Here is a 25,899-nt window from a genome sequence, read left to right as displayed (position 1 = left end):
AGAGATGAAGTATTGTTTCATCTCAGACATGTAAGAGACAAAGTATTGTTATAATTACGGAATAGAGGCGCAGTGAGAACTAGGGTTCCAATGTAATATAATAATAATAACCTGTTTATGTCGACAAACCCGTTTATATGTAATTTTCAACCCGTCATGTTAATCTCTCTGAAAGCGCTCTGTTTCTCAAAAGAACCGCATATGCGTCTAGCTACGAATGCATTTCCTGCCCTCGTATAGGCTTCGAGATTGAGTCCAGCAACAGCAGAAGGGTTTAGAAGGAAAGATGGAGACCATGGAGATGCCTGTGCCAGTGCCTCCCCATCGCCTGGGTAACGATATCCAGCAACTCAACATCGATTTTTCCAATGTTGACTTGGATTCAATACAGCTTCCTCCCGGTGAAGATTTCGGCATCAAAAGGTATCCACCATACTCTATTCTAATCATTCAGAAAAAGTAAGAAAGGCCATGACGCCTTTTTTTTTTCTATTTTTCTGAAAACCCTAAACCCTTTCTATATACTGGGCCCGCGGTTTCGTCTGTTTGGTGTGCGTCCATCTGTCATTTTGTTTTAGATGTATTCTCTGGTGATCCATAAAGTTAAAGTCAATTTGAATTGATATGATTTGTTCATCTCGTCAGTTCTGTACCAATTCAATTCGGAGTTTACTCTTTTTCTATTCGTTTCACCAATCTATTCATGTCTAATTTGCCACTAGTGAGGATGAGGAGGAAGACGAAGATTCACTAGAGTTCGAGACTGGGTTCGGCAACATTGTAGTTGTAGACAATCTCCCGGTTGTCCCTACAGAGAAGTTTGAGAAACTCGAAGGTGTTGTTCGCAAGATCTTTGGGCAGATTGGTACAATCAGGGAGAGAGGGCTTTGGATGCCGATTCATCCCGAAACCCAGAAGACTCAAGGATATTGCTTTATAGAGTACAATACCTCTCAGGTACAACCTAGTCTTGATCACTCCATGCTTTATTATTTTAATTCATAGAGTACAATATCCTTTAGGTACAAGCTAGCCTTGATCACTCCTTGCTTTATTATTATTATTATTTGTTTAATTTTTTTTCAAGGACCAGAGGCTTCGTACTTTTACTTGCAAGTGTCTGGGAAGTGTTCCTCAAAGTTCTAGAATTGCTACTAGTTTTGTAGATGGCCAAGCTGCCCTATCATTAATATATCGGCAAAGATTAACTGATGCTTTTATTGGCTTTGCGGCAAGTTTATATTGAGACTATTAATTCCTTATAGAATCTTTAGAATGTTACCATTTCTTATTTTTATAGCACGTTTGTTGTATTCTAGGTTGATACCTGTTGGTGCATTGCAAATATCTCTCTCTTTAGTAGGAGCGTTCGAATAAGTTTGAATGCCATTTTGTCAATCTTGTCTTCCTACTCACAGTTCTTCATAACACAATTTTGTTGTTTGCGTGACGCAGGAAGCACAAACAGCAAAAGATCAAACAAATGGATATAAGCTAGACAAATCCCACGTATTTGCTGTGAGCATGTTTGATGATTTTGATAGATTTATGAAAGTATCAAACGAATGGATTTCTCCAGAAACGAAGGCCTATACACCTGGGGTAAGAGTCATTATCTGTTTACATGACACTAAGCTATCTATGAAAGTGAGCATTTTGGATCTATAAGAGTTCAAAAAATATCGAACATTGAACTATATATGAGAGCAGAACCCATCAATAATATATAATTTATTACTTCCAGACAGAACTGTTGATTCTTGGCTTTCTACGATCGCGCATCTCTATTACATTAACACGTCTAACACTGCTGAGTTGAATTCGTATAAGTTTGTTTTTGCTTTTGGTAAACATTGTGTTGTTACTTGGCAGGAAAATTTACAACAGTGGCTAACAGATGAGAAAGGACGTGATCAATTTGTTATCCGTGCGAACACTGACACAGAAGTTTATTGGAATGATCCTAGACATCTCAAACCAGATCTGGTCTACCGCCGTGGAGTAAGTTCATCATGGCATTATATGTTCTATGAAATAGATCTCTTCGCGAGAGTGTGATCACTGATGATACCACCAATTCCTTTTTTCAACTGCTAAAGGTGCTGTACTTAAAGACCTTTTCTTTTGTAGTACTGGACTGAAAGCTTTGTCCAGTGGTCATCTCTTGGAACATACCTGGCAACAGTGCACAGGCAGGGAGCAGCTATTTGGGGAGGCAGTACAACCTTTAACCGCCTGATGCGCTTTGCACATCCACAGGTTTGTGATTTTCAAAATCTACTTGGTGGGCATTGAATATAGTATTTGTAAGTTACCCCTGTTCTAGTACATATAAGACCTATATTAAATACAAAATTAGTAAATACAAATTTAGAAAAGTAACTGACAGCTGTACTTTCTGTACAGGTCAAGTTGATAGATTTTTCTCCTGGTGAAAAATTTCTGGTTACTTACAGCAGCCACGAGCCAAGTAATCCTCGAGATACACAGGTACTTGTAAGCTATTGCATTTTATTTGAAATTTGTCAATTTTTATTAATTATCAATGAAGTATAGTGAGCATATTTTGTCTAGCTAGAATGAAACTCATATTCTCTATGTGCACTAGGCACTTTACAATCCTCAAAGAGGTTCCATCAGGCCTCTTAGTGTAAAAGACATATCACAATTGCTTGCTTTCCCAAGAAACCAGTCTTGAAGCTACCTGATATTAATTTTGTCTTCTCCCCAAACTCAAAAAGTAAGTTCAAATATTCCAGAAACTCAAAATCTTTTATCATTACCACTACCTGTTGAAAATTATAAGTTTGTGCTGGAGAGAAAACAAAATGCTAACAGTATGAAAGCATGGTGTGCATATAAAACCTAAGTAGACTGTTTTGACATAGTCACGATCCCATACTGTATCTCTTCCAAATTGAAAAACCCAGTTTCCATCTAGATTCTACTGGCCATCCTCAAGGCTTTGACAAAGCATCTACTTCATTTTTCAGATCTTGGAATACATGTGTTTATGTGATTTGACCAAACAGCTAACAGATCGAAGTAAAATCAAACTCCACCTCTACCTGTTAATAAGACCACCGGAATTTCAATATGCATCAGTAGCTATACAATTTCACCCTTTAAACCATTTTCTTAGACTACTTACCAAACTAACTTCATTCCCATGGTTTCCCGCAAAAGAATGACCTTAGGCTTCTCTAACTCTACCAGTAAGATTCCTACCTACTGAAGCTGCTTCATTTTCCTTTCAAGGATCAGAGCGCAAACATCCTAACTGAAACACCCTGGACAAACCTCTTCATTGTGTTTTGACCTTAAATCATATCCTCCCTCTCCCCTATTTTCCTTCTCACACTCTCCTTTTCCTATACCTACAACTAAATCCACAAAACATCTGATTGTCTCCATGCTGAAGTCTGAAGAGGGTAACCCTCTGCACCTTTAACGACAGCACCTTTTCGAGACTCGACATCTTAACCCGAGCTCTCACTGTTGCTTGCCATTACTTCCACAGTCCCTGCAAACTTCAGATTATGTACCATTTCTTTTCTGTATCTATCATTAATGCCCTTAGTATTTGCTCTTATAGACTTCTTAATTTCCCTTTTCCTCTGCATTTGCTTGACAAAGGGCAGGGTGCTTTTAACATCAATGTGTCAATATTGGTGGCATCTAATGCAATGCACAGGGACATAAGGATAATCCAGAGTCTGAGAGTAAACTGTCTCTTCCACAAAATTATCCATACTCTCAATCAACGCTTCTTGAATATCAATTTCAATAACGCCCTTGCCATGCACTGAAATACAGATGACTTGAACAAAGAGTCAACAAGAATTGTTCTTCCCAAGAGATTGCCAAGGTCAGTGCCAGGGGCAAGCCTGGATATTTTAACCATATAAGGATTTTATATTCCACTTTAGACCTTGGGTCAAACTTTAAAAGCATCGGTCCTAGGTCGTTCATCCCAAATTCAGAAGCCAACTCCCTCTTACATTTGTGAATGAGAAGGTCTGCACTTCCATCAGCTCCATGCTTGATTTTGTAGAGCCACTTAGAGGTGACAACTGATTTGTCCTGGGGTCTAGGGACCACATCCCAAAGATCCTTCTTCATAATTGACTCGTATTCTTCATTCATAGCATCCTTCCATACTTTATGCTTCACGGCTTCTTCGAATGATGAAGGCTCATTTTGAATGATAGTGCTCATGGTGGTCAAATATCCTTGGTACATGTTCGACTTCTTGCTTTCACGAAAAGTCCCCCTTGGTGTGCAATGTGTCTCTCAACATCTTCGAGAGTCTCCCTAAGCCACGAGAGTCTCCCCTTGGAGGAGGTAGGCTCATGAGGAGGAGGATCCATAGGTTCATCAACATCAGGCATCATTTCGTCTTCTTTTGCACCCTGATTTCCGATGTCAGTTTCTTTGTCCTTCCTTAGGATAGGAAGGTTGTTGATCTTCTTGAGGGCCATATCTTCGTTGAAGGTGACATCATGACTTATCTCAACTTCGTTTTGACCAACCACAAATTCTATATCCCTTGGAATTTTCACTATAGCCCACAAAGTTTCCTTTCTTCCCAGATGCACCCAATTTGCTTCTTTTCTCTTTCGGCACATGAAAATATACAAGACTTCCAAAAATTCTAAAATGAGAGACATCGAGTTTCTTACCAGCGAACATTTCTTCTCAAGTCTTGGAGTCCAATGCTTGATGAGGGTATCAGTTTTGAACATACACGACGGTATTTGCAACTTCAACCCATAAAAACTTCAGAAGGCCTTGATCATGAAGCATGGCACGAACAAATTCTACAATAGAGCGATTCTTCCTTTCGGCCACACCATTTTGCTTGGGGGTGTATGGTGTTGTAGTCTCCCTCTTAATGCCAACTTCTCTGCAATAATCTTGGAATTCATTGGATTCGTACTCGGTCCCATTATTAGTCCTCAATATCTTGATTTTTTTCTCGAATTGGTTTTCGATCAAGGCTTTGAAATGTCGGAACCAGGTGAACACTTCATCCTTCTTCTTCAAGAAGTAGATCTAGGTCTTGTGAGAATAATCATTTGTAAAGGTGAGATAATATAAGTATCCTCCCAAAGAGTTTACGTTCATCATACTAGATATGTCAGAGTCGATCAATTGCAATATATTTGTGGTCTTGCTATTACTCGAGGGGAATGGTCCCCTTGTAAGTTTTCCTTTGGCACATCCCGGATATACACCTTCATGCTCTATTTTGAACTCGGGCATACCTGTCACCATCTGTCTCTCATTGGGTAGGGCCTTATAATAAAGATGGGCAAACCTCCGGTGCCATAGTTCAGATTGTAGAGATGTGTCGCAAGAAATGGCTCCCAATGGACTTCCTCCAACATGATACAAAGTGTTAACCTTGAACCCGAGAGTAAAAGCATCTTTAAAATTTATTTTCCAAACACGTACCTTTCCATCGATGAATGCCACCTTGAATCCTTTGTCCTCCATGGCTGAAATGGACATCAGGGTCTTCTTGAGATCAGGTACATATAGTACTTTTTGCAAATGAATAGTGTTACCTTGATTCAATTGAAGGGTAACATTCCCTACTCCCTTCACGAGATAGGTGGCATCGTCTCTAAGGATGATCTCTAAGTTTGTATCTTTTTCTATCAGATTAGAGAGTTCTTCCTTGTATCCGGTGAAGTGCCTTGAGGCACCACTATCAATCAACCAATTTCCCGAAGTGTCCAGAGGAGAGGTAGTGGAGAGGGTCGATATAAGATAGTACTTTTTTTGCTTATTGTTAACAACATTTGATTCTACATACCTGGAGTTCCTTGATTTCTTGGAGGGTCGACCATTTCCTTGATGTCCAACATTCCTTTTTCCTTTTCCATTAGACCTGCCATTCCTTTGATCGTTGTTGTTGAAGTTGTCCCTTCTATTTGGACACTTCCTTGCATAGTGGCCAAACTTATTGCAAACAAAGCACCTGCCCTTCCTTCCTCCCTTAGATCCAGGCTTTCCATGGAAATGATCTTTAGACCTTGCATTATTTCTCCTTTTGGCATGAGCGGAGAATGCAGTGGGCCTTCTTCTATTAGAAGGCATTTCTTGCTCCACCATTTTTGTTTCTTCTTGACTGCATCTCGACATCAATTCTTCAAACCTTGGAATTTGATCATTGTTGAGGACGGTGGTTCTAAATACATACCGCTCAGGTGGGAGTCCTCCAAGGGCGGTGAGAGTAAGTTCCTTGTCAGGAATGACTTCTCCAGTCGAGAGTAGATCATTCTTGATCTCAGTGATCCTCAAGAAATAGGATTGAATATCCTCGTTCTTTCCCTTCTTAATATCCTTCAACTTATTCTTGAGAAATAGAATTTGATTAGCATTACTAGCCTTGAACATGTTGACCAACCTGTCGTAGATCTCCTTGGAGGTCTTCAATTCAGAGATGTAGGCCACCATATGCTTGTCAATGGAATCCCTAATCATGTTCTTTGCTTTGACTTCAGCCCTATTGTACCTGGTTTTCGCAGCAGCCGGTGCATTTGAACGAGGTTCAGGGATTTTACCCCGCACATAGTTCATCACTTCTATTTCTTCCAAGGTCAAACCAAGAGACATCATCCATCCATGATAGTCAGATTTATCATGGAGCTTGTCTTCAGCCGAGAAGTAGGATGAGGAACCCATTGAACCTTTTGTCCTTGTCCAATTGTCTTTGGTGATTGCTCTTTCACTCTTGCTTGGGGTTTGTCTTCACCTCACCTCTGATACCATGTTAATTTTAGGCAATAATGTTATGTTCTTATGCTTTAGAGCAATTTTACTTCAATTTCTTAATTGGCCCAATATCAATATCTAGTTTAACAATCACATCAACATGATAGTAAAATGCAGATAGAACATAAACATAAGCAGTAGAAGACAAGCCAAGACAAGAGGACACAAGATATGGCACTAGCAACGGGCAAACCCTTGATCAATTCTTTTTATAGTCTTCAATAGTTCAGCAGAGAGAGATAGTACAATTTACAAATCTAATAATTTATGATAGCAACAAAAGAGCCTAACTAGAAAAGTCAACGTTGGTCAATAGTGAAGATTTCACCCTCAACTAATTGGTCAACTTCAGTCAACTTCAGCCTCCAAACAACAAGATGAATCAACCCTCAAAACAGCCCAAAAACAACCCAGTCAAAATCCGGTCAAACAGCCCACTCGCGGTTAGCGCTAGCTGCAGTCAACGCTGGTTAAAGTCAACGTTTAGCCTTGATTTCTGTGCCCAGAAATGCGGCCTGCCCAAATAGAGATAGCCCTCACAAAAATGCAGTCAAAGGAGGTCAATGCATGCTGGTCAACGCTTGGTCAAACTGTCTTGAAATTCAGTCTCTTGAAATTTCGGCCTCCTAAAATTTTGCGCTCTTGAAATTTTGGCCTCCTAAAATTTTGCTCTCCTGAAATTTCAGCCTCCTAAAATTTCGCTCTCTTGAAATTTCAGCCTCCTGAAATTTTAGACGTGTGGAGAGAGAGAGAGGCCCAGAAATCCGTACCCAATTAATGAGGAGAGAGAGAAAAGTGTGAAGATGAGTGTGTCCAAATGAGGCTAAGTCACCTTCTATTTATATGCAACGTTGAGGATGAATAGACGTGACTGTTGGGCTTCTGAGCCTACATAAGTTTGCTGGCCGACCTTGACAATTTGACCATAATCAAAATAAATTCATAACTTCATTTGTACATGTTAGAATCAGATGATCTTTAGATCAATCCTACACCTCTCGGAGAGAGGAATCCAGGAAAAATATCAGCGGTCATAAATAAGATGACCCATGTGGAGTTTGGTCCTAGTTGCCAATTTTAACATGACTGCATCTTTGACACTGCTCCATCCTATTACTGAACACTGTGGGCCCCCATAGCTAGGTAATGATCCTATGACGTAGACTTCACAAAGAACTCTGCCCAAACTCTGTAGCTCTCTGGGGCTACAACTCCAAGTCACTCCACCTCACTCTTGGAGGTATGGCTGCTAACATAGCGAAGTCTTCCTCCAACTTGGAGGACAACCTATCTATCTCAGCATATGCTGCTGTTTGGTCCTCCTTGCCCTTCTTTCTGAGAGGACACTAGGTATTATAGTGGCCAAACTCGCCACACTTGAAACACATGACCTTAGATAGGTCCTTTTTCCTTTTCTGTTCCCCCTACCCTTGACAGGGACCCTTTGATGCGAGGGCCACATTCTCCTCCTTCACCACCTTCGATCTGCTGCTACAATTGCCACTGATGGAGCTCTTTAATAGAGCTCGACTCAACTCCTCTTGCTGCAAGTCTGACCACATCCTGTCCCATTTTGGTAGCTTGTCTTTGCCTAATATACTTTGGACAAAAACTTGCCACTCCTTAGAGACACTGTTTAGTGCTAATCTCACTAGCTCTATTAGTTGAGGCGTTGCCCCAATAGCTGCAAGCTGGTCTCGAACTCCTGAATCTTGGTGAAGAAGGGATCTATGCCTTCTCCTTTCTGTATTCTGATGCACTCACCTTTTCTTCCAGGAACATCTTCCGCTGCTCGGAAGTGCCTTGATATAGCGTGGAGAGAGCATCCCACATCTCTTTGGCAGTATCCTTGCCAACTATGTGTGATATTGTATGATCTTAGACTCCATCCAGGATCAACCGCTTTGCCTTTTCCATTTCCTTCCTGTATTCTTTTAGTTGATCCGCATCTTGGGGAACTGCCACAACATTGTCTATGGAGCTTCAGGCCATATTCATCTATCAGGAAGGACATCCTGGCCTTCCAGATGACATAGTTAGAGGAACTCTCCAACCTATCCTAATCTCTAAATCTTGATATGGCCATCTAAAAATTGTCGAAAACTCTCTCTTTCCATTTGCTTGGCTGTTGCTCTGCTACTTGCACTCCCTTCTGGAATGCGTGGAACTGCTAGCTGCTATTGTCAATTTGCCTCGGAAAAACCGAACTTCTGAAACCTGAAGTTCCTTAAGAAAATTTTTCTCTTTGTTGTGTGTGCTTTTCTCTTCCACCCGACGCTGGTTCTACAACGACAAAACCCTCTGCGTCCAACTAGAAATCTGCTCAGCGAAAATTTGAGTTGCAACTCCTTCGATTGTTGGAATCACAATCCCAGGCAATTCGACTTTTCTGCAAGCCTGCAACTGAAAATCGAATCCTTGCCCTAGCAACTCAGCCTGCTTGTCAAGGAGCTGCGCAACCTCTAGGAATTTCGTCTTGCTGCCCCTGCAACAAAATTATTTCCTTCACTTATGAGCTTCCCGGTGGATCACTCACGCTCTGATACCATGTGAAAATTCAAAACTAAAATCCTATTGCAGCAACTGGAATTAAGTATTCTCATTGTTAATTAATTTAACAATTTATTTGCTACGACAAATATCAAATTAATCATACTGCAACCTTCACAATAAAATTCTATGGAAATAATAACACTGGAAACTGAGAAAATACTAGCACACACACACAATAAAAATGACACCATTATTTTTGGACATTTGTCCCCGGAAAAACCCAACTTGGGAAAATTGGTGCAGCGGTTGAGGTTTTTTATTATTAAGCAACAGTGAAATCTGAGTACAATAATATGGATGCCAAATTTGACAATCCTACAAAGAAAAATATTGGCAAAAATCTAGTGAGGAATTTTCCTCGCTCCACAGGCAAATTTGATATTGAAGACTAGCCTCTAAAACCCTCTACGAATTGCCATGTGTCACCCTCTGCGTGGGCTATGCGCAGGCTCTAATTTGTCACTGACTCTGGCAATGCTTCTCCCGACCTTTGCAAAATTCTTCTGCCACCGGAACACTGAAATGACTTCCTGAATTTAGAGGCTACTTTGCAATCCCTGCATCAGCCTCATTTTGGCTCTTTTTCCTCTATGCAAATGCACTCATTGGATTTGGAAATCTTCCTCCAGCATCACTGTTCTTGCCCCTCACTCTCTGCTTCCCCACTAAAGCTCGAACTCTCTGGTGACTGATTGCTGCACTTTGGAAAATCAAATTCTCAAAGTGACTAGTGTGTTCTCCATCTGTAAAGTTTTGTAGATGTTCTATGCTAAGAGCAATTTCACTTTTCTCACAGCAATCATACAAGTAGATAAGCAAAATGCAGATAGAACATATAAGCAGATCTTACAGAAGACAAATCAGAAACAAGAAAAATGTATGTGTTCGTTTCGGCGGTCAACAGGATGCTTCAACTAGCAAAGTCTCCTTTGGTCAGCCAGCCCAGCATGTGTCACAACAACCCTCCAACCAGTAGATGAGTCAACCCAAGTCAGTTCTACAAAAGTCAACGCTGTCCTGAAAAGTCAACGCAGGGGCAGCAAGCTAAAAGTCAACGCAGCAGCAAAACGGTCAACCCTTTGACCTCGATTTTTGTGCCAGGTAGTACGGCCTTCAAAAATCGAACCTCCCACAAGTTTTCAGCTTGTTTGGACCAAGCGTTGACCCCTTTGACCTCGATTTTTGTGCTAGGTAGTACGGCCTTCAAAAATCGAACCTCCCACAAGTTTTCAGCTTGTTTGGACCAAGCGTTGACCAAAGTCAACGCTGGTCAAACTTCTGCGAAACCCTAGCAGCAGAAACCCTAGCAGCAGAAAAATCCTCTTCGTCCTTCCCACGTGTGGCTGAAATTCGTCCTCCAGGTAGCTCGTACTTTTAGGATGAGAGAGAGAGATGTGAGTTGTGTTGTGATCAAATTCTCTCCAACTTTTCCTGTATATATATCCATCAATGAGGGTGTGTGACACATCTGTTGGGCATGTGAGCCTACATTACAAAACTGGCTGACCTTGCACATATAATTTATTAAGAATAATAAATTCAAAATATAAGTTCTGCTCATCGGATTAAGACTATTTTTATATGGATTTTACACCTCTCAGAAAGAGGAATCCAACAAAAATATTAGCCTCTTAATCTGAGCATCAGAACATGGAGTTTGGACCTAGTTGTCCAAATTTAACACTCCCTCTCAACTAGGGAGAACTCCATCTATTAGTGCAATTAACATCGTGAGTCATCCCGCCGAAACTTGCTTTGCTGGCTTCTTTATTTCAGAACAGAAGTGGGTCAGTCACAAAGACATCATTCCCCGACTGACATAATCAGTCCAGAGGTCCCAGACCTCACAAATCTTGATCCCAGATCAAGTGGTTGGACCATGCCATCCTAGATAGAGAGTACGGCAATCTCTGATGCGTCCATCAGTCTTTGCTAATAGTCTCTAGATTTTCCACACCTCATTGGCCAAATGAGAGGTACTTCCCATGAGCCCTGAACTCAATGGGTAGGATGCATACGGGGCACAGATTAAATGAGTGGCGAACCAGCTCAATAATCACAAGGGTGGGGCAGAAGCATTATGAGTGCTTATAGCTCCGAGAAGCTATCCCCAAAGCCCCCCAGAGCTCCCAGAGCTCATCGTCCAACAGGACCCACATCATAGGGTCTTTCCACGACACCAAGACTCTCACGGAAGGTTAGGAACTTGACCTTCCCCAGGGGCTTAGTGAGAATATCCGCGACCTGCTCATCAGTTCCTATATGATCGAGCCTTACGGCGCCTCGCTGTACCATATCCCGGATAAAGTGGTACCTGATATCAATATGCTTGGATCGGTCGTGGAACACAGGATTCTCAGTCATACGAATCCCACTCTGATTATCACAGAGTATTACAGTGGTATCTAGCACATGTTGGAACAGCTCACTAAAGAGCTTCCTCAACCAAACTGCGTCACAACAGGCCATACTAGCAGCAATGTATTCGGCCTCCGCGGTGCTCAAAGCCACCGACTTCTGCTTCCTGCTCATCCATGAGATCGAAGCAAAACCAAGATTGAAACAGCATCCATATGTGCTCTTACGATCCACCACACTGCCAGCCCAATCGGCATCAGTATATCCCCGGAGTATCACACTCCCGGCAGTGTATCTCAGCCCATGGTTTATCGTGCCCCGAAGATATCTCAAAAGATTCTTGGCACCAACCTAGTGAAAATGATGAGGCTCAACCATCTGTTGACTCAAAGTATTCACTGCAAAACATATGTCCGGACGGGTGTTCACTAAGAACATCAAAGCTCCTATGAGTTGACGATACTCAGTAGGATTGGCCAAGATAGGCCCTGCAGCGCTGCCACTCAACTTCTTAAAGTTGAGTTCCATTGGTGTCGACACGGACTTACAGTCCACCATCCCAAATCTTTCCAGAAGCTTCACAATATACTTTCCTTGAGAAAGGAAAATCTCTCCAGGTCTCTGCCAGACCTCCAGGCCTAGGAAATAGTGCATCAGTCCTAGGTCTTTCATCTCGAACTCAGCAGCAAGCTCCCTCTTACATTGATGAATGAGAGGGTCATCACCTGTCAGGAAGAGGTCGTCCACATACAACACTAGAATGAGAGGCTTTCCTTCCACAACCTTAAAGTAAAGGTTTGGATCAGCATTGCTTCGAGTGAAGCCCAACTTCATCAAGTAACTATCCATCCTCTCATACCAAGCTCTGGGTGCTTGCTTTAACCCATAGAGCGCTTTCTTCAACCTGCAGACATAAGTGTCTCGATCTTGAACTTCAAATCCCAGAGGTTGTTCTACATACACCTCTTCCTTTATTGCACCATGCAGAAAAGCGGTCTTGACATCCATCTGATGAAGACTCCATCCTTGCGTAGCAGCAAGGGCTATGATGGATCGGATGGTGGTATATCGAGCCACAGGTGCAAATATATTGTCATAGTCAATTCCTTCTTTTTGAGAGAAGCCACGGGCAACAAATCTTGCCTTAAACTTTTCAGCACTCCCATCAGATCCATGTTTAATCTTGTAGAGCCATTTAGCGGTGACAACAGATTTGTCCTTCGGTCTCGGGACCACATCCCAGACATCATTCTTCATAATAGCCTCATATTCTTCATGCATAGCATCCTTCCAGACTTGATGTTTGATGGCTTCCTCAAAAGATCCAGGTTCAGATTGTATAATAGTACTCATGGCAGCTAGATACCCTTGGTATCTACACGGCTTCTTGCTTTCTCGGAATGTTCCCCTTGGGGCAGCATGACCCTCAGCATCTTCGAGGGTGTCCCTGAGCCATGATGGCCTCTTTCCTAGAGAAGGGGAAGGATCAATAGGGTCCATTGGCCCTTCAACATCAGGCATAGTCTCATCCTGGGGTTCTTCCAGATTTCCAGGTCTTTCTTCATGGTTTTCTTCAGATCTAGGAAGATCTACTACTTTCTTCAGGGAAGCATCTTCGTCAAAAGTGACATCATGGCTTATCTCTACTTCCCTTTGACCAGGTACATAGACTCTATATGCCTTAGAAGTCTCACTGCAGCCCACAAACATTCCTTTCTTCCCAGTAGCATCCAGCTTACTTCTCTTTTCTTTCGGCACATGAAAATAGACAGGACATCCAAAAATTCTAAAATGTGAGACATCAGGTTTCTTACCAGAGAAAACCTCTTCGGGAGTTTTGGAGTCCAAAGCGGAATGAGGGCATCGGTTTTGAATGTACACAGCAGTATTTGCAGCTTCTCCCCACAGAAACTTTGGAAGACCCTGGTCACATAGCATGGCACGGGCAGCTTCCACAATAGTCCTATTCTTGCGTTCAGCAACACCATTCTGCTCAGGAGTATATGCAGTGGTAGTCTCCCTCTTAATGCCAACTTCTCTGCAAAAGTCTTTGAACTCATTTGACTCATATTCAGTGCCATTGTCAGTCCTCAAAATCTTGATCTTCTTTCCGGTCATATTTTCCACCAAGGTTTTGAAGGTACGGAACCACATGAAAGCCTCATCCTTCTTCTTCAAGAAGTATATCCAGGTTTTGCGAGAGAAGTCATCAGTAAATGTCATATAGTAAGAACATCCCCCCAGGGATGTTACAGGCAACATACCGGAAAGATCAGAATGGACCAGTTGCAATATCTCAGATGTCTTTGTGACACTTGAGGGGAAAGGTCCCCTTGTATGTTTTCCTTCAGCACAGCCCTTACATACACCTTTATGATTATTTCCAAAATCAGGCATCCCTGTCACCACCTTCCTTGCTTCGGGAAGAGCCTTGTAATGAAGGTGTCCAAATCTTCGGTGCCATAGTTCGGTTTGACGGATAGTATCACAAGTCATAGCTCCCAACGGACTCCCTCCAACCTGGTAGAGTGTTCCAACCCTAAAACCAATTGAGATAGCTTCCTTGAAGCTCTTCTTCCACATGAGTACCTTTCCATCAGAGAAAGTTACATTGAATCCTTTGTCTTCCATGGCAGATACAGACACAAGGTTCTTCTTCAATTTGGGTACATAGAGTACATCTTGTAGATGGAGGACTTGACCTTGAGACAAGTGGAGGGTCACAGTCCCGGTCCCTTTCACAGGATAAGTGGCATTATCCCCAAGGATAATTTCTAGATTAGTATCCCTTTCAACCATGTCAGAAAGTGCTTCCTTGAATCCGGTGATGTGTCTTGAGGCACCACTATCGATTAGCCAGACATCCATAGTGTCGGGTGGAGATGCAGCTGAGAGAGCAGATATTAGAATATACTCATTTCTTTTATCAACAACATTAGACTCCTCATACCTGGTATTTCTGGTCCTTTTAGAAGGTGGATTGTTTCCTTCAAAGTGAGCCTTCCTCTTTCCTTTGGATTTGTCATTTCTTCGATTCCCATTCCTTCGGTTGTTGTTGTTGTCGTCACTATCGGGAGAATTCTTCTAGCATAGTGTCCAGTCCTATGGCAGGTGAAACATTTACCCTTCTTCTTTTGAGTCTTAGTCCTTCCTTTGTCCTTGGAACCACCAGAGTTCTTCTTTCGGGAATGAGCAACATAGGCAGCATTTCTTTCATTATCAAATTCCTTCATCCTTGTTTCTTCTTGCATACATCTAGACAGAAGCTCATCAAAGTTAGGGATGGTATTATTGTTGAGAATGGTAGTTGTGAATACTTGCCATTCATATGGAAGTCCTCCAAGTGCGGTGAGAACCATCTCACGATCAGCTATTGTCTCCCCAATAGCTAGCAGATTGTTCCTGGTTTCGGTCAACTTCATAAAGAAAGTTTGAATAGACTCGTCTCGGCCCTTCTTCATATTCTTCAACTTGTTCTTGAGGAATAGCACTTGGTTCACATTGTTTACTCGGAACATAAGTATCAGTTTGTCATACATCTCCTTGGATGTGCCTAGTTCAGATATGTAGGCAACCAGACTCTTATTTATGGATTCCCTGATCAGCAGCTTTGCTCTGATTTCTCCCTTCTTATACTTGTGTTTAACAGCAGCAGAGGCATTTGATGGAGGTTCTTGAATCTTCCCTGTCACATGATCTAGGAGATCATGATCTTCTAATTTGAGATCTAATAACATCTTCCAGGCATGGAAGTCATCACTTCCAGTCAGCTTGTCATTCTCCCTGAATTCAAGCTTAGAGGAATCCATTTCCTTCGATGATGATTGCTATAGATAGAGTTTGTCTTCACCTCAGCTCTGATACCATGTAAAGTTTTGTAGATGTTCTATGCTAAGAGCAATTTCACTTTTCTCACAGCAATCATACAAGTAGATAAGCAAAATGCAGATAGAACATATAAGCAGATCTTACAGAAGACAAATCAGAAACAAGAAAAATGTATGTGTTCGTTTCGGCGGTCAACAGGATGCTTCAACCAGCAAAGTCTCCTTTGGTCAGCCAGCCCAGCATGTGTCACAACAACCCTCCAACCAGTAGATGAGTCAACCCAAGTCAGTTCTACAAAAGTCAACGCTGTCCTGAAAAGTCAACGCAGGGGCAGCAAGCTAAAAGTCAACGCAGCAGCAAAACGGTCAACCCTTTGACCTCGATTTTTGTGCCAGGTAGTACGGCCTTCAAAAATCGAACCTCCCACAAGTTTTCAGCTTGTTTGGACCAAGCGTTGACCAAAGTCAACGCTGGTCAAACTTCTGCGAAACCCTAGCAGCAGAAACCCTAGCAGCAGAAAAATCCTCTTCGTCCTTCCCACGTGTGGCTGAAATTCGTCCTCCAGGTAGCTCGTACTTTTAGGATGAGAGAGAGAGATGTGAGTTGTGTTGTGATCAAATTCTCTCCAACTTTTCCTGTATATATATCCATCAATGAGGGTGTGTGACACATCTGTTGGGCATGTGAGCCTACATTACAAAACTGGCTGACCTTGCACATATAATTTATTAAGAATAATAAATTCAAAATATAAGTTCTGCTCATCGGATTAAGACTATTTTTATATGGATTTTACACCTCTCAGAAAGAGGAATCCAACAAAAATATTAGCCTCTTAATCTGAGCATCAGAACATGGAGTTTGGACCTAGTTGTCCAAATTTAACACCATCACCACATCAATCCCTTCTTATATCTTCCAGTTGGGACTCCAATGGCCAAGATTAAATCTTAATCGGTGACTTAGATCATTTTTGGATCGATCTCTGTGAGTTTCTAGAGAATTCTCAGCTTGAAGTAATTAATTCTAACTAATTCATAGTTTTAAAAACCGATCGACATGAACTGGAAACTGGTCAAACCGGTCAGTTCATTAGCCAACTGGGTCGAATCGGGAAAAAAAACCAGTTCTTCACCAAAAAAATCACAAAAACTGGTCAAACCGGCCGGTTTATGATGGAATCGACTAGTTTATGGTCAAACCGGCTGGTTCTGTCATAAACCGGCCAGTTCATTACCAAGGCCGCGACGGACGGTGACCGACCCACACAGACTCTTTTTGGAATCTTCCTGGGTGTTTTGGAGGGAAAGTTAGGGTTGTTTCCCTTCAAAAACACCCTCTCCAAGCTTTTAAAAGGAACTCACCCCCCTCATTTGCCTCACCCATCTCATTTGGAGTTTTTGTGAGTTTCATTGGGAGCTTGGAGAGTGTTGAATTTTGGCTGGAGTAGTGGAACAATAGAGAGTTTGAGCTAAGTAGTAGCCACCATGTCTCCAAAAGCCAAGTATACTGCATGGACTCATTGCGATATGATTGATGACAAAATGATATGCAAATATTGCCAAAAATCTATTGAAGAAAGGGGTATAAATAGGCTGAAGCAACACTTGGCTGGGATAGGAGGCCATGCAAAGCCATGTGGAGCATCAAGTGAAGTAATAGGTCATATTAGGGCAAAATACCTTCAGAAGTTTGAGTCTCAAGTCACTGAACCAACAGAGAAGTTTGTGACTCAAGCAATTGCAAAGTTTGGGAGTCGAGACTCAACCAACTAAGTTTGATCATGATGAGAAGTTTCAACTTTCAAAGTTTCAAGTGATAATGTTGATTACTAATATCATATATGTAGACTTGTAGTAGGCCAGTGGCCCCATAGCTTGTAGGCTTTGTTTTTGGACTCTAGAGGCCATTTAGAGCCTCATTGATTATATATTTTGTTGCTAATATGTATTGCACTTGGTGCCATTTTGATATTTTCACCTTTACATGGTATATATATGAGCAAACTTTGCATATTTTGTGTCTATTGGTTTGGAATCATGGTTTTAAATCTTAAAATCAAATTTTTTCATTAAAAATTAATTATTTCATGTGTTTTTTTTGAAACCGGTCCATTGAGATCTAACCGGCCTGGGTTTGAAACCCAATTTATTAGGTGGACCGGTCTGGTCACTAGTTCCAATTTTTAAAACTATGGATTAATTAATCAATTTTCCTAAATTTAGACTTAGGAAACATTAAAAAATTGGTTAATAATGTAATTAAGTCATCTCTAGGTGGAATTTCCAAAAACGATTTCTGGGTTTTGAAGATCTCATGTATTCTAACCTCTCCACCAAATTTTGTGGCTAGAACACATGCGATGCTACAGAAACTAACACTTCCTGACACTAGCAATGTCCTTATCAAGACTTTTGACGGACTGGTGTCACCTGTGACAAGATTCTCAAGCCTGGAGAGTAAGAGTTTGATGCATACTTGGCTAAAAGTTGCCTAATGCAAAAACTTATAATGGTTTTTCTTCTTGATTGAGTTGTATAGTGTGGCTCATTGAGTTTTCTCAACGATGCCCGAGCAAACTCACCAACCTGTGAATAATTTGGTGAGTACTTGCAGAGCAGAGTTTGACTCCTGATTATTCTGAAGGAAAAAATGTGGCTGGGGAGTCAGACATTATGGAAGCAAGTATGACTTGCTAATGCATCAGATTGGCTTGTAGTAGGTCCTGAGCTAGGTTTGGGTCATGATTTTGATTCAAACCTAGTGAGTTTTGTTGCATATCTTAAAGAATAACCCTGCAAGTTGCATAAGCTTGATGCCAGAAAAACAGCAGACACCGAACTACAGAGAGACCAACATACAACCAACATACTGTTCAAAACTTTCGTTCTTATAACAGAGGACTGCAGGGAAGATGCATGGTCACAAAAGCTTTGATTTGATGCAAAGACCGCAAATACAAATAGATGAGTGGTTAAACATGACCTTCGCATTAAACTAATTATAGTAACCTTTCATAATTGCTACAAAGGTGTGTTGGACATGACACCTTTAAAACTCCAAGTGGCATGCAACTCTAGACGGTTGCAAACTAGAATAGAAAAGAGACCAGAGAATGATAGTGTGCCTCACAATTTGCTGCAATTCTGGCCTCCATCACAGCTAGCAACCATGTTTCAGCAACTGTTGCACACAATCAATAGGCGAAGCCAGGAAAAACAGGACTACAGGCCAGAAGATAGCACTTGCTGATTCTCCGTTGAACTTAATTTGCAAGCTGTCAGCAGAAACCCTGTCCATCTTGGTTGTTTTATGAGGCACCAAATAGGGCCACAATTCACAGAGACTGGAACATATAACACTTCTGCCACATGCCCAAACTTGCACATGGCGACCGAGTGATATTCCAGAGTTGCTTGGATTCTGGATTTGCATTTCGACCAATTGCAGCCTCCCTGCTCTTCCATACCATGTGAATGACATTCTTGTGCTGGCAAAACCACAGCTTCCTTTGTCTTCCATACCACGTGATTGGTATTCTCCTGCTGGCTGAGAGCTCTTAAGATAATTTTGGGTAGGTATTGCATAGGCATGACAGAGGCAAAAGCCTTTCCTCTTCTTCTTGACCTGCTTTTACCATTTGAAACCCATTACATTTTTTAATAATCATTATCCAGAAAAGTGCTACCATTTGCTGCACAACAAGAAAAATACATTGAAATATTATATCAAATATTTCACATAAGGGCCACAGTTCAAAGTCTGGATTAGAAAATAACACTGCTGCCACATGCCTTAACTTGCACAAGGAAACTGAGTTATATGCGAGGGGTGCCTTGGAGTACAGACTTGCATTTTGAACAACTGCAGCCTCCTAGATTTTTCATGCCACTTGGAGAGCATTTTCATGCTGGCAAAACTGCGACCTTTTTGCTCTTCTATTCCTCCTGAATGGCATTCTCACTTTTAGCATAAAGCTAAGATAATTTTAGTAGTGAATGCATATCAATGTTATCAGAACTGGATTGGAACCAGTTGAACTGGCTAGTTTGGCCATTTTTGGCCCCAAACTGATTTGTCCAGTAGAATGAACTGGAAATGGCTGGTTCAGTCCTGATTCCTGAACTGGTTTTTTTTCACTGAACCAGACGATTTAGTACATTTCAACCAAGGACCCTCCAAGTGCAATTTTTAATTTTATTTTAATGAAACAATAATTTATAAGTGGGACAGCCTAATATTCAACCCTAAGGCCCTACTATTGCTACGAAATCAATGATAATTTTAAATTGATCACTTTTAGCATTACCATTAATTGACTCAGGATGTTTGAGAGTGGTACTGATCTTATTGGATTTCATCTGGAGAAGTAGAATTTTAGATCCCACTCAAAATCCAACAGACTTAACAGTTTTTATGATTTCAGGATTGTGGCAATTGCAACATTTCCATTGGATACTGTTGTGTGCAAGAGTATGGAAATAACATTTAATCAAAAGAACCAAGCCCTCTACGTACTTTGATGTTGGTGGCATTAACTGTTCAACTCCTCTATCACTACTATAGTAAAAATGTCCCCATCTCTCAAACTAAATCTCAATTTGGCATGTGAAGATTTTTCTATATTTTTTTAATGCTTAGAGGGTGATATTGATGATGATGATCTCACAATACAGGCAATGATTTTGATGATATGTAGATTTTTTTTTGGGACACTAGAGCCCATCTAGAGCATCTTTGTTGATGTTTTTTTGGTTTAAAGATGTGTTGCACTAAATGCTATTTTGGTAATATGCACTCTTGCTATATAAATGAGAACTTTTGCATATTTGTGTCTAAGTGGTTTGTATGTTTTGGTTGACCAGTTTTTGTTCATTTTTTTCCTGTTATTTTCTGGTTCCAGTCCAGTTCCCGGTTTTGGGGTTGATTGGTTTGATGACCCATTCAGTTCTGATAACATTAATGCATAGGCACACAGGAGGCAAAAGTCTTTTCTCCTCCATTGACCTTCTATCAAATTTGAAAGCCATTACATAATTTGAATTAAATGTTGTCCAGAAAGGTGTTGCCGTTTGTAGCATAACAAGGGAATACATTGAAATATTTATACGAAATATTATACATGACTTGATTTTTGATATTTATCTTTTCAAGGTCTTGCAAATTTATTCTAACAATTCAATGCATTTTGTTTAGAGGGTTACCCTTAACATTTTTGAAGTGAGGACCGGTAAAGTATTGAGAGAGTTCAAAGGAAGTGCTGATGATTTTGCAACTGGCGGAACTGGTGGTGTTGCTGGTGTGTCTTGGCCTGTATTCAGGTATTTTTATTTACCGATTGGTTGTAGTCTAAAAGGATCAGTACTCTAATAATGCTATGTTTGATTTGTTAACCATCATATTTGTGAGCAGATGGGTTGGTGGCAGAGATGACAAATACTTTGCCCGCATTGGGAAAAATGCCATCAGTGTTTATGAAACAGATACCATGAGTCTCCTAGATAAGAAATCCCTCAAAGTTGACAATGTAATGGATTTCTGTTGGTCACCAACAGATCCAATACTAGCCTTGTTTGTTCCAGAAGGAGGTGGTGGTAACCAACCTGCAAAAGTGAGTTAACTACTGTGAGTTAACTAAAGTGAGTTAACTCCCTAGAAATTTTTATCAAGGTTGTTCGCTTAACTATTATTCTCAAAATTAAAATAGAAAGGAACCTACACCTGGGCTACAAATTTAACTCGTTTGCCTGTTGTGCGTTAGGTGAGTCTTGTACAAATCCCTGGAAGGGAAGAACTGCGGCAGAAAAATCTGTTCAGTGTAAGTGATTGCAAAATGTATTGGCAAAGCAATGGGGACTACTTAGCAGTCAAAGTTGACCGCTATACAAAGACGAAGAAAAGTACATACACAGGTTTTGAACTTTTCCGAATAAAGGAAAGAGATATCCCCATAGAGGTTCTGGAATTAGAGAACAAGAATGACAAGATCATTGCATTCGCTTGGGAGCCCAAAGGCCACAGGTTTGCTATTATCCACGGGGATGGACCCAGGCCAGATATTAGTTTCTATTCAATGAGGAGCCCTAATAACCTGGGCCGGGTTTCCAAGCTGGCTACCATTAAAGGAAAACAAGCAAATGCTCTTTACTGGTCCCCCATTGGACGGTTTATTATTCTTGCAGGGCTGAAAACCTTAAATGGTCTCCTTGAATTCTACAATGTCGATGAACTTGAGACAATGGCAACTGGTGAACATTTTATGGCAACTGATATTGAGTGGGATCCTACTGGAAGGTGAGACCTTTTTATATCTATATTACGTGATATATTGTTAGTTATTATGCCTATGTTTTACATATCAGTGTTGCAAACATTGGGATTTTTTCATCGCACTGTTTTCTTTGGCCAAAACAATTGCCAATTTTTAAGTCCTGAAAATTGGGATAAAATCACAAAAATTGCGAAAAAAATAGTCGATCCAAAAAATTTGTTTTAAATCACTTCTTTTGATTCTTTGTTTTTGTTTTTTAATTTAGCGGACATTTGCTGATTTTTACCGATATTTTCTTGATTTTTACAATTATTTCATTTTTCAAATCCCTGCTGATTTGATCAGTATTCCATGAGGATGTGTCCCCAAGGGTGGGGTGCACCCCATGCTTCCCACGCACCAGGGACAGAGGGAATCCTGGGGAAACATTTCCCCATGTCTCCCTTTTGGGTAGATGCAGGGGCAAATGTTTTCCCACTGTCAGGGATGTGTTTCCTTAAAAGGGGTGGTTGTGGGATTCTCTCCTTAAAATGGGCTAGCTGTCCCCCCTTAATTTTGCTGGAAAACAATAATTTATTGAGTGGGGAAGCTTAATATTCAACCCTAGGGCCCTACTAATGCTATGTAATTAATTAGTGGTAATTTTAAATCCTCAAATTAAAAGTGAAAGTGACATTCTCCTTTATCTTTCATTTTCATGCTTCTACTTTAAGAATTTCACTTTAATGGAATATAAAGGTGAATGTCGTGATAAATGAGAATGTCACTTTAATGGAAAATAAAGGAGAATGTCAGGAAGTGACATTCTCATTTATCTGACATTCACCTTTATCTTCCAGTGAAATTCTTCAAATAGAAGGATGATAATGAAAGATAAATGAGAATGTCACGATAAATGAGAATGCCACTTTCACTTTTACTTAAATTTTTAACATTACCATTAATTGACTCAAGATGTTTGAGAGTGGTGGTTTGACCTCATTGGATTTCATACGGAGAAAGTAGAATTTTAGATCCCACTCAAAATCCATCAGACTTTAACAGTTTTCAGGATCGGGAGGATTCAATGTTTCCATTGGATTCTAGCATGTATAAAGGTCTAGAACTAGCATTTAATCAAGAGCACCATGCCTAGAAGCACCCTTTTTGAAGGGGGATGTGTCCCCCTCAATTTTGTCTAATAACGCTTGAAATTTAAAAGTTAATTTGTTTTTATTATAAAAAAACAAAAATATAAAAATATAAAATTGAAAGTAAAAAGAAAAACACATAACAAATATCAAAACCTAAACTATTTGCAATCCCTAACTCACACTTTTGACCTACTAAGCTTATCTCTGCTCGGCTTATCACACGACGCTATCTGACTTACCACTTACCAGTTAATTGTTTCCTCTCCTCCCCACGTGACACTCTTTAGTGCTCATTGTTCATTTTTAATTTTTAGTTTTAACTTTCGGGTCTTGACTCTAGATATGAATGACCTTAGACTGATTTTTTTCCTCATCACTCTTTACTTTTTAAAATTTTTGAGTTTGAGTTGCGTCATTTTACTATTCCAGTCTTCAGTATCTACTAGTCTATTTTGCTTAGTACTAATTAGATTCTAGAATGATGAAACTTTAAATCAATTTATAATTTAGAATGATGAATTTAATTTTTAAATCAATGATGAATAATGAACGATGAATATGGATCAATGCATTTCATTATTAAATCTCCTGTTGTATGGATGAATGATGTATATATCTGTACGAATGATGAGTATGGATCAATGTATCTAATTTTTTGATTCAATTATGGATAATGTATTTATGCTTTATTATTGAATATATATATATATATATATATATATATATATATATATACCCTGATGTCCCCTTGTCTCTGCTAATTTTCCATAAAATTTGAGGGTACTCCCACACATCCCCCTGTCTCCCCTAAATTTCTTTAAAATTTGAGGGTACTCCTACATTTCCCCCCTATGCGGCTCCTCACACCTGCATCCCCCTGTCTGGGAGTCTTGGTGGAAGATTGGATTTTATCCTGATGCTGATTTCAGCAACTTTGTTACAAATAAATGGTCTCCATATCACTACTAATATGTCCTGCCGATTTACAGGTATGCTGCAACAGCAGTCACAACTGTTCATGAAATGGAAAATGGTTTTAACATATGGTCTTTCAATGGAAAGCTGTTGTACCGCATTCCCAAAGATCATTTCTATCAGGTAAGTATGCAAAGCATTCAATGAAAATTGTTATATTTTCATTTTCTAGTTCTTGATGTTTATATCTACCTTCAATGTGATTCCCAGCTATTATGGCGTCCAAGGCCACCCTCTCTTTTAAGCTCAGAGAAAGAGGAGGAGATTTCTAAGAATTTGAGAAAGTATAGCAAGAAGTATGAGGCTGAAGACCAGGATGTTTCATTGTTGTTGAGTGAGCAAGACAGGGAGAAACGGAAGAGATTGCAAGAGGAGTGGCAGGGCTGGGTCAATGAATGGAAACGTTTTCACGAGGAAGAGAAATTATATAGGCAGGAACTACGTGATGGAGAGCCTAGTGATGAAGAAGAGGAATATGAAGCAGAAGAAGTTGAAGTTGAAGAGTTAGTAGATGTTACTGAAGAGATTGCTTCATTTGGTTTTGAGCAGATGGACTGAGTGATTGTATAGCATGAATCTATTTGTGCCTCCATACAGGCATATATGATTGTGCCTTCATGCAGGGAGATAGCTTGGGCAGAAAATGCAGTGGTTTTCAACTGTTTTCATTGTCACACTCATAGTAGCATAGATACTTGTTTGTTGAAAGTTTTGTAGTATGGGTTTTGAAATGCCCAATTTCTCAAAAGAAAAATTGCAGTTCGACAGTTTGATCTGTTATTTATCGAATGATAGAATGTTTTGAGGGTACTTTTTTGCATAGTCGGATTTTTTATGTAATAGATTTTCACTGTGATAATTTTCCCTAGTGGAAATGCATTAATTAATTTTTTTGGTTCTTTTTTTACGTTTTCCATGAAAAAGGCTTTATATTCAACATTTCAGAGATAAGAAAGAACATACATCATGTCCGAGGACACTTTCAGAGTTGTCGCACTCTACTATCCTTCAGGCCTATAGGAGACTCATGCTATATGAGTTTACCCCTATAAGAGTCCAGAAAAGCTGTCATAATTAATTACATTAATTTTGATAAACAGTATGTTCTTCACACTGCTTAGAGCACATATAAAAATCAGTTACAGCAGAAGGGAATTTTTGCAATCCAGAACCACAACCAGAATTTGATAAAAAAGAAGCTGGTAACTTGGACACCAAAAGTCCACCGGATCTTAAACCTGCATTTCAATCAATAAAGAGAGATGATAGAGGCTGAAGAGCAACTCTATTTTTGAATTCTTACTCTTAAAAATATCTTTCTGCATATCTAAGTGCGATGGACCATCAGCATGAGAATTGAATTCTCAGTAAGTGCAAGTAAAGATGATACCTGAAAAAAGGCCCTCTGCATCTGAAACTCTGCATGATTTGATTGAGAACCAGATTTTCATTCTTGTTTTGGCTTTGCCCAGCCCATGAGGATTTTATATATCCTATGTATATGGACCCTCTCAATCCCATGCACCACCAAACATTTCAAAAGTAGCCAGGCATAAAATTCTGTTTGATTATTTCCACTTTGTATGATGTAAAGTCCTAAGCGTCAAGGGGCTAGTCTTGTGTAGATCATGAAGGCTATTTATTTTAGTACAATTACTAGGCTTGTTGAATTTTATTGCATAAAATTATCTTTGAAGATTAAGAGTGTCATAATTAAGTGTTGTAGGCTATATTAACAACAATATAAATAAGGGGTGAAAACTTCACATTACACTATTCAAATAAAGCATTGTTAATTACAAGACATTCATAACATGCAACAAAGGTTTCCTAATACAAAAATAAGTATATGAATGAATTGTACAATTAATGTCGCACATAAAAATGATATACCTGCAATCTTCCGTTAGGATCTATGCATGTGATGTACAAATGAAGTTCAAGTAGAGAGAAAACTCCTCTTTATAGAACGATACTCTTCTCTCATACAATGAAATG

The 25,899-nt window shown here is 40.1% G+C and overlaps 1 protein-coding gene across 1 annotated transcript; it reads left to right on the top strand.

Annotated features, from left to right (window-relative positions):
• LOC149205002 (eukaryotic translation initiation factor 3 subunit B-like) lies at nucleotides 1–24,800 on the top strand. Its single transcript, XM_089394865.1, has 11 exons — nucleotides 1–423; nucleotides 723–957; nucleotides 1,456–1,602; nucleotides 1,873–2,001; nucleotides 2,131–2,259; nucleotides 2,407–2,490; nucleotides 20,719–20,843; nucleotides 20,935–21,133; nucleotides 21,284–21,816; nucleotides 23,916–24,024; nucleotides 24,112–24,800. Exons 1-11 carry the CDS (start codon nucleotides 287–289, stop codon nucleotides 24,457–24,459), a joined length of 2,175 nt encoding a protein of 724 aa, XP_089250991.1. The 5' UTR covers nucleotides 1–286; the 3' UTR covers nucleotides 24,460–24,800.
• The last annotated feature ends 1,099 nt before the right edge of the window (nucleotides 24,801–25,899 follow it).

This window comes from Pinus tabuliformis, chromosome 1_2, assembly GCF_031772625.1.
Source record: "Pinus tabuliformis cultivar Carrire ecotype Pingquan chromosome 1_2, CPIR1, whole genome shotgun sequence".
NCBI classification, from domain to species: Eukaryota; Viridiplantae; Streptophyta; class Pinopsida; order Pinales; family Pinaceae; genus Pinus; species Pinus tabuliformis.
This window is presented reverse-complemented; position numbering and strand designations above follow the sequence as displayed.

Bases quoted from the DNA above. Each gene is read 5' to 3' on its own strand.
- LOC149205002 (XM_089394865.1), top strand. From the start codon at position 287: ATGGAGACCATGGAGATGCCTGTGCCAGTGCCTCCCCATCGCCTGGGT. The intron at 424-722 runs GTATCCACCATA...ATTTGCCACTAG, and splicing joins GAAGATTTCGGCATCAAAAG to TGAGGATGAGGAGGAAGACG. The intron at 21,817-23,915 runs GTGAGACCTTTT...GCCGATTTACAG, and splicing joins GAGTGGGATCCTACTGGAAG to GTATGCTGCAACAGCAGTCA.